Here is an 8,330-nt window from a genome sequence, read left to right as displayed (position 1 = left end):
TGTGGGATGTGGTCGTTCTTTTGAGTTTGATTTGGTAACAATTATATGATGTCTTTTTTTTTTCTACCTGCTTTTAGAGTAACAATAAATACTGGGGCAAGAAAAAGGTGAGAGAGTGAGGTGCACATGAGGTGAATGTAGAGTGTGTGGTGTGGGCAGTGAGTGAGGAGACAGTAGGAGGACAGAGTGTGAAGTGTGTGTGAGGTTAGAGTGAGTGTAGAGTGTGTGTATGTGGAAGAAGAAAAAGAACACACAGAGTAAGTGTGTGTGTGTGTGTGTGTGTGTGTGTGTGTGTGTGAGAGAGAGAGAGAGAGAGAGAGGGAGTGAATGAAAGCACAACGCCCAACCCAAAGAGAGGAAAAGTCCAGACAGCCTCAAGTAGGGGGGTGGGAGGACTTTAAGCCTTAAAAAATTACCTACGCTCTTGTTCCCAAAGAGTTGTCTGTGTGTGTTTATTATGCGCCTTCCAGATAGCCCTGCAGTTGAAAACTCTCATCCTGTGTTGAAGCTGGACAGATAAGCTCTGAAGTGGGTCAGCAAGGACACTCAGGTGCCACTAAGCCACCCTGGATACTGGGCATCTGCTTGCCCTTACCTGGGCTGCCAGCCCCACCCTGGCTGCTGTGGCGCCAGCCACCAAATCTGATCTCACTCCCAAGCAAAAACCATTTGTTCTCCCTGGTCACCTTCCCAGCTGCCCCGGAACCACCCGGGATCACTTTTCAGAGCACTTTGGGTAACCGGAGGCCTCCTGTGACCTGTACTTGCCCTTGAGTCAGGAGAAACCAGTCTGTCCCGAACCACACACAGTGGCCCAAACCTTCAATCCTGGTTGCTGGGGGAACTCTCTATGCTGCTGCTGGGGTCCCACAGGGCCTGCCTGGGACACACAGCTCTGTGTGGCTACAGCCAGGGGTCCATACAGAGTGCATAGCCAACACCATCAAGTCTGTAGGGAATCATAAAGCCCACTGCATGCCCACAGTAAGCAGTGCTTAAACTGTTTCCACATCTTAGTAATAAGATGTCCTCTGTCCCTATCTTATGTAGCCAGTCTACATTACTTTTTTTTTTTTCTGTTTAAGTTTCATGTAGCCCAGGCTATCCTCAAACTCACTATGTACCCAACTGTGACCTTGAATTCCTGCCTGACTCTGCCTCAGCCTCTCAAGGGCTGGGTGATAGCTTATACTCCCCAGTCTGAACACACAGCAATCCTCCTGCTCCTGCGATCACAAATCTATACTGCCATGCCTGGCCAACACAGGCTACTTTGTTCAGGCAGGGTCTCACTATGTAGCCTAGCCTGAGCTAGAACTTTCAGAGATCCTCCTTCCTTGGCCAACTAGCTGCAGACTCTCCCTGGTGGTTCTGTGAGGTGAGCCTCTGTTAGAGGCATAGAGGGTGACTTAGCCAGGCATGGTGGGCATACCAGCACCCAGAGGTGGAGGCAAGAGGATCAGAATTGAAGTTATCTTCAGCTTCATAGCTGGTCCCAGTGCAGTCTGAGCTACATAAAAAACCTCATCAGAACAAACAAGGAGAGATGGGGGTGTCTCAGTTGTGGCTGTTGGAGGGTGGAGCCACATTCTGCCACACCCTGATCAACTGTTTTGCCTGATGACTTGGCTCTGACCTGGCGTGAGCCTGGACAGTCCCAAGATGGAGGCTGAGATAAAGCCTCCTTGGCTCCCCAGTTCTGCTCCTAGTGTGGTGCCCAAAGGGAGGGTGGGTTTTGTCTTTGCCTTCTGACAGCTCTTCAGAGTCTCTTGACACAGCCTTGGGTGAGTTCCAGGGCTCAGTTCAAGATCTCAAGAGGAGAAGAGGGGACCAGAGGAGGGAGAGGCCGGTGAAGGCCCAGGGTATAGCAGTTACAAAAATTCTGGGGCATGGGAGGGGAGGCAACAGCAGTCCAAGCTGGTTTTGGCTACACAGAACATTCAAGAACAGTTGGGCTACATGAGACAAACAGGGGGGGGGGGCAGGGAGAAGGGGGGGAGAGGGGAGGAGAGGAGAGAGAGAGAGAACAATGAAGCCACACAACAAAGCTACCATCTGAGTTTATTCCTGCAGTTGTGCAAATCTGGAGAGCAGTGGAGATCTCTGTAGTCTAGTGGGCCTCTTCCATTCCCTAAGGAGGTAGACTCCTGCTTCTACATGTGTGCCAGCGACAGCAGGTTAACACTGATCGTCAACCCAAGCAGATCTAGACTCACTTTAGAGATCACCTCTGGGCATGTTAGGGTGCAGTTTCCAGGCTGGCTTCAGTGAGGTGGGACAGCCTACCCTAAAGGTGGCAGCACCAGCCCATGGACTGCAGGGATCTGAGGCAGCTTTCATCCCCCTCTCTGCTCTTGACTGAAGAGGTCACATGACCTGCCATCTCCTGTTCCTTTGCTGCCATGATGATCCACACCCTTGAACTGCAAGATCGAATAGGCCCTTGCTCCCTTAAGTGACTGTGGTCAGGGTGTTTTATCTCTGTGACAGAAATAATTGACTAAGACACACAGTTGAGGGGAGTTCAGCCTGCAGCTGGGAGCCAGTTAGTCTTTGCTTCCTAAGTGTCTTGGTCACAGCAACAATACAAGTAGGATACATGGCTAATGTAAATTGAGGGCCTATTGTGTGTATTTCCTGTGTCCCTTTTCCTGTCTGCATGTTACAGATAAGGAAACAGACACAGCAAGGAGACACACTCAGCCTTGGATCCACAGCCAAACTCCAGACATCCCTGAAAGCTCCTGGGCTTAGGCTGCTCTGAGCTCCACAGTCAAGGTTCAAATGTCCGCATCTCCCCAGGGAATGCCGGGGAGTTGAAGTCTAAGACTTGAGCCTTCTTCCAGGAACATGGGAGTGGGGCCACGAGACCTGGGTGCAAGTCCAGACTCTGATGCTCAGAAATGGGACCCTTGGTGAGGCACAGCCCCTACTGGGGTCTCCGTTTCCTCATCTGTAGAACGGATAGAGAACCACTGAGAGTCAGAACACACGCCGACCTTTCCCCCACACCTATAAAAGACCCCATGGGTTCCATTTCTCAGCCTCCTGAATATCAAGGTCTGGTTATTTGTCACTGTCTGTCCAATAAGATGTGGGCAAAATGTCTTGAGATTTTAAAGGCCTCTAGGAAAATCTCCCATATCTGGCCTTTGCTTATCTCTTTAGCAAGGATATAGCACAGAGCACTGGAAGCTGTTTTGTATCATGGGGTAACTGTGATGTAGGCCAAGGATTCCATAAACTCAGAGGAAGGCTCATTGCTACAGTAGCTGAGCTGGACCTATCTCTGTGTCTTCTTGTCATCTTGCCCTGGTTCCTAGCTCATACAAGTGTGGCATCCTTTCTCATATCCAATGGCCTGTGGCCCAGCATGCTATGCATCTCATGAGTGACCCCATCCCAGGAGCCCATGCTAGGCAGTGACGTCTGGGGCAGGTGAGAGGCAGGCAGACTGCTCTCACTGGCTCTCTCCAAGACTGTGGATGTGATACAAGTAGCCATGGACCCAGAGGGGTCCCCAGGCTCTCTGGAGGGGTTATAGAAGATCTGACAATGGGTACCCTGCTGGGGCTGAGCTCTGCAACCAGATTTGGAGTCTTCTGAAGTCCGGGCCGGCTCATCTTCAAAGGATGGTGGGGACAGCTCCCGGAGACCCCGACGAGTGGCCTGAACAGCCCGGAACAGGGTGTGCGTCATTATCGCCACCAGGATGAGGGCACCTGAACCCAGGATGGATGCAGCTGCTGCGCCAGCCTCGATCTCGAACAGCAGCAGGGCATAGATGGCCAGTGCTGAGGAAGGAATGGCTCACTTACTCCACAAATGTCTGCTTTCCCAGCTTTGGGAGGAGATCCCTTCAAACACAGAGTAACAGCAGAGAACCCTGGACCAGAACACATGGATGCTTCTATCCAAGCTTCATCACCAACATGTCTATTTCCAAATAAGGAAACCATCGAGGCATGGTGCCCCACACCTTTAATCCCAGCACAGGGAGGCAGGGGCAGGCAGACCTCTGTGAGTTTGAGACCACCCTGGTCTAAAGAGTGAGTTTTGGAACAGTCAGGGCTATATGGTAAGAACCCATCTCAAAAATAAAATAAGCAAACAAAAACCCAGCCCCTCCCCCCCAAAAAAATGACTAGGCACATGGCTCAGCAATTCAGAGGATGTGGGTTTGGTTCCCAGCACTGCATAGTGGTTCATGAGCACCTGTAACCCCGGTTCCAAAAGACCTACTGACTTTTCTGAGCTCAGGCACCAGGTGTGATGCAGACAGACATGCAGACAAGACACCCATACACATTGTGAATAGAGGACACTCCAAAACCACACAGCCTGGGAAGGGTACAGATGGAATTTTACTCTTACTTTTTTTTTTGCATTTTTACTGTATTTGTTCACTGTATGTACACAACATGGCGCAGTGCACATGTAGAGGTCAGGGGACACCTTGGGGACAGATTCTCCAGAAGGGTGGGTCCTAGAAACTGTGAGTCAGCCTTAAAGATGGGCCTTCTTATTCTAAAGATTTATTTTTACCCCTGTGTGTGTTTGTGTGTGTGCACATATGAATGTATGTAAGTGCAGGTGAGTGTGCAGGTGTGTGCATACAGGTTGGTATGTGCAGGTGTGTAAGTGCAGGTGCCCATGGAGACCAGAAGGTGTCAGGTCTCCTGGACTTTAGGTGGCTGTGAGCAGCCTGACATGGGTGCTGGGAACTGAACTCCAGTTCTTCGGAGAAACAGAAAGTATTCTTAACTGCCGAGCCATCTCTCTGGCTCTCTGTCTGAGGCACAGCTCAGTGGGTCAGCACTTGTCTGTGTCCTAGATCCCAGGTTCCATCCACAATATGGTGAAATCAAAGCCACACCCTCCCAGGGACTGGGCTGTGGCTCAGTGGATAGAGCACTTGCCTGGCATGCACAGGGGCTGAGTTCCAGCCTCAGTGCCTAATAAACTGGGCATCATGGTGTCTGGCATTGCCCTGCTGTGGAGGCATGAGGACCAGGAGCTCAGAGTCATCCTTGACCACATAGAATGTTTGAAACCAGTCTCGGATACATGAGACCCTGTCTAAAAAAGCAAATAACCAAAAGCAAAAATCAAAACAAGACGGCTTGGGGACTGGGATGTGGCTCTCAGAGGTTAAATGCACTGGCTGCTCTTGCAGAGGACATGAGATCGGTTCCCAGCACCTCATGATTCTGAACTGTCTGCTGCTGCAGTTTCCAAGGAACCTGTAGTCTCTGACCTCTGTAGGCACTGCACACACAGACACCACATACACCTCTCCTCCCAAGGCTTGGGAGGTGAAAGCAAGCTCAGACGTTCAATGTCAGCCTTGGCTACAAGGCAACTCCCAGGCCAGTTGGGCCTACAAGATAAATAGTAACAATGACACATAATGAGCATTAGCAGAGAATCCTCTGTTCACTCTAAGCACCAACTCTTGTATATATAATGATCTACTCACCGAACTCTTCAATTATGGGGAAACTAAGGCACAGAGAAAGAGAAACATATCCAAGAGAAAGTGTTGGGGCAACTGCCTGAACTCAGGCTACTGGTCCAGAGATCTGTGTGCACCCTGCCCCAGGTCCCCTGCCCCCCCATCACACACTACCTGCTAAGTAGACGGAGACCCCACAGCAGAACAGGCCAAGCGCTGAGTGCCTGAGGAGGCGGCAGTCATACAGAAACCAGTCCGACCTGGGGTGGGGGTGGGGGGCAGGAAGGGGGACAGTGACCCAGTGACACCAGAAACCAAAGCCTAGAGTCTCAGCCCTCCACCTGCCTTCCTACCTAGCCAGTCATCCAGCTGTAACATCACCGCATGTACCCCTACCCCCATCTATCCACGCACCCACCACTCATTTGCTTGAATCTACCCATTCCCAACCAGCACCAGATCTCCTTACACAGTGGAGGGTCAAAGTTGGGACAAGGGTGTGGTTGACTCAACGAGAGCATCTCGTCGCATCGCATCCCCACGGTTCCAAGTAGAGTCCCTACACCTGCACCACCGAGCTCAGAGTCTTGTGGCTTGCTGCGTATCCACAACTGTCAGTCCCGCCCTTCCTGAACCCCGCTTCAGAGAGGGAAGCCTCGAGGTTGGGGTGCAGCTCTGATGACTGACATGTGTCCCCCGCCCCCATACACGGGAAGCACCAGTGCAGGAAGGAGGGGGCGCGCTGAGGCCCTGTTAGTATCACCCCGAGAAACCGGTGTGCTCTCGGAGTCTCAGTTTCCCTCTCTGTAGGTAGAGGCGGTGGTATCCTACCTGCCCGGCCCCGGCCCGCGTGCCAACTCGGCGCCCAGGTGACCACAGAGCGCGGCGAGCAGCAAGCAGCTAAGCCCGAGGACCTGTGCCAGCGCGGCCAGCGCGGTCGCCAGCGGCAGCAATGCCCCAGCTGCAGCTTCAGGTAGCCCGGCATCGGGGTCCAGCTCCGGGTGCAGCCCGTCGGTGCGTACGCCCCGCAGCTCCGCGCGCCCTGCCTGGAGCTGGAACAGCAGCTGCGCAGCCAGCGCGACCAGCACCGCGGCCGGGATGCCCAGTAGGGTCATCGCGGCCAGTACCCGGCCTCCGTAGGAACGGCCCATGGCGCGGGCCTTGGATGGAGGGAGGCGGCAGTAGGCGTTCGGAAGTCCTGGGGTATGGACGCCACCGGGACTCGAGTGCTGGTACCAGATAGGTCGTGGAAAATGTGCAAAAACTTGGGAGAAAGTGTTTTTTTTACTGCGCGTCGGCCGAGGGCGCCTCCCCCAGGTGTGCTGGGGAAGGGGGGAACTGGGGTTTTGTGGGGTTAGCCTGGGAGGGGTCATGCTAGGAGAGCCGGAGGGGGCTCCACCCCTGCAGAAGGGTGGAGCCTAGCCCCTCGGTGAACCCGGAGATGAGGGGCGGGGCTGAACATGCAAAAGTAAAGAGGGGCGTGGTCTGTTTGATGAGTGGGAAGGGGCGTGGCTAAGGCGGAGCTTAAGAAGGCACCTGAAGGGCGGACTTAAGAGGACGGGGCTCAGGGACATCCCAACATCGGGGTCTGAGTTCTGTGGATGATGATAGGTGGGGTCCCCAGGGTGAAGGGACCAGAAAGGGAGTCTTGCAAGGCAGATGTAGGAGGGCTCTAGTTCTGACACGTGTTGGGGAGGAGAGGCGGGGTTTGGTTGGGCAAAGAACGCAGGTGGGGTGTGGTCTTGGGTCGGGGCCTGGAAATAGAAGTGTTTGGGAAGGGGCGTGAATTGCCCCGCCGTTTGGATGGGTGGGGCGGTGTTTGAAGAGTCAGAGAAGTAGGCAGAGCCCAGGAGATAGAGGCGGGCAAACTGTGAATATGGGGAAGTGGGGCCCAACTTGGTCTCCATAGGTAGTTCTAGGCCAGTTAGGGCTACCTTTAGAGACTCTGTCTTTAAAAACAGAAATTGTGGGAGGGCAACCGAGGAGATGGCAGGAGATGAAGCTCTGAGTCTTGCTTGGACTCAGGCAGGGTCACAAAGCCCAAGGATGGAGATCTTGATTCACAGAGTGCCTGACCCTGGAAGCTGGACCTATGGTGTAGACAGGCATTTTCCTGTCGCCCTGAGGACCAAGCTTCTAGTACCTGTTTATTAAAATATTATCATCATCATTTGTTTTAGGTGTATGAGTGTGTTGCCTACATGTATGTATGTATGTCTGTGCACATCAGGTATCTGTAGAAGTCATAGGAGGGCTTCTAGGCTCCTGGAACTGGAGTTACAGATGGTTATTAGCCACTGTGTGGATGCTGAGAACTGAAACTCTACCCTTTGCAAGACAGAAATGCTGGTGCTCTTATCCACTGAGCCATCTTCTCAATGTGTATATATCTGAACAAATCAGGCACAATAACACAGCCTGCCATCACTGTCATCAATTCAGAGGGCGAGGCAATGGGAATGTGGACACTTGGAAGACAGTAGGGCCTACAAGACACTGTCTTTAGAAGTAAACAGAGGGGCTGGAGAGATAGAGATGGCTCGGTGGTCTGTTCCCAGAATCCTTATCAGGTGTTTTGCAACTGCTTGCAACTCCAGGGCCAGGGGATTCCATGCCCTCTTCCTGCTTCTGGCCTCACCCTCACTCAGATATGCATATGCTGCTGAAAATATAATCAAAATAAAAATTAGGCTGGGCGGTGGTGCTGCACCCCTTCAATCCAGCACTCGGGAGGCAGAGGCAGGCGGATCTCTGGGTTTGAGGCCAGCCTGGTCTACAGTGTGAGCCCAGTGTAGCTGGGACTGTATCCTTTCTCACGCTGGTGCAGCCCGTGGCGCTGCCACAGTGCTTCCTGGGTCTTTTCCTCGTGTCCTTG

General features: G+C 52.8%; 1 protein-coding gene across 2 annotated transcripts; it reads right to left on the bottom strand.

Moving 5' to 3' along the window:
* Positions 1-2,171: 2,171 nt before the first annotated feature.
* Positions 2,172-6,681, bottom strand: Tmem221 (transmembrane protein 221). 2 transcript variants are annotated; one of them, XM_021171065.2, is made up of 4 exons: positions 6,287-6,681; positions 5,630-5,715; positions 3,564-3,794; positions 2,172-2,953 (listed from the first exon to the last, which is right to left on the bottom strand). In XM_021171065.2, the coding sequence occupies exons 1-4, from the start codon at positions 6,604-6,606 to the stop codon at positions 2,898-2,900; spliced, it is 693 nt and encodes a 230-aa protein (XP_021026724.1). In that variant the 5' UTR covers positions 6,607-6,681; the 3' UTR covers positions 2,172-2,897. The 2 variants fall into 2 exon arrangements, with proteins under 2 accessions (XP_021026724.1, XP_021026723.1); XM_021171064.2 differs by lacking the exon at positions 2,172-2,953 and having other exon boundaries at positions 3,325-3,794; positions 6,287-6,615.
* Positions 6,682-8,330: the final 1,649 nt, after the last annotated feature.

This window comes from Mus caroli, unplaced genomic scaffold (genome assembly GCF_978045245.1).
Source record: "Mus caroli unplaced genomic scaffold, Mus_caroli_1 scaffold_10, whole genome shotgun sequence".
In the NCBI taxonomy this organism is placed as follows: Eukaryota; Metazoa; Chordata; class Mammalia; order Rodentia; family Muridae; genus Mus; species Mus caroli.
This window is presented reverse-complemented; position numbering and strand designations above follow the sequence as displayed.

Coding starts and splice junctions, on each gene's coding strand:
- Tmem221 (XM_021171064.2), bottom strand. CDS start 6,606: ATGGGCCGTTCCTACGGAGGCCGGGTACTGGCCGCGATGACCCTACTG. Junction 5,716..6,286: donor CGCGGGCCGGGGCCGGGCAG/GTAGGATACCAC, acceptor CCCCCACCCCAG/GTCGGACTGGTTTCTGTATG. Junction 3,795..5,629: donor GGTCTCCGTCTACTTAGCAG/GTAGTGTGTGAT, acceptor TTCCTTCCTCAG/CACTGGCCATCTATGCCCTG.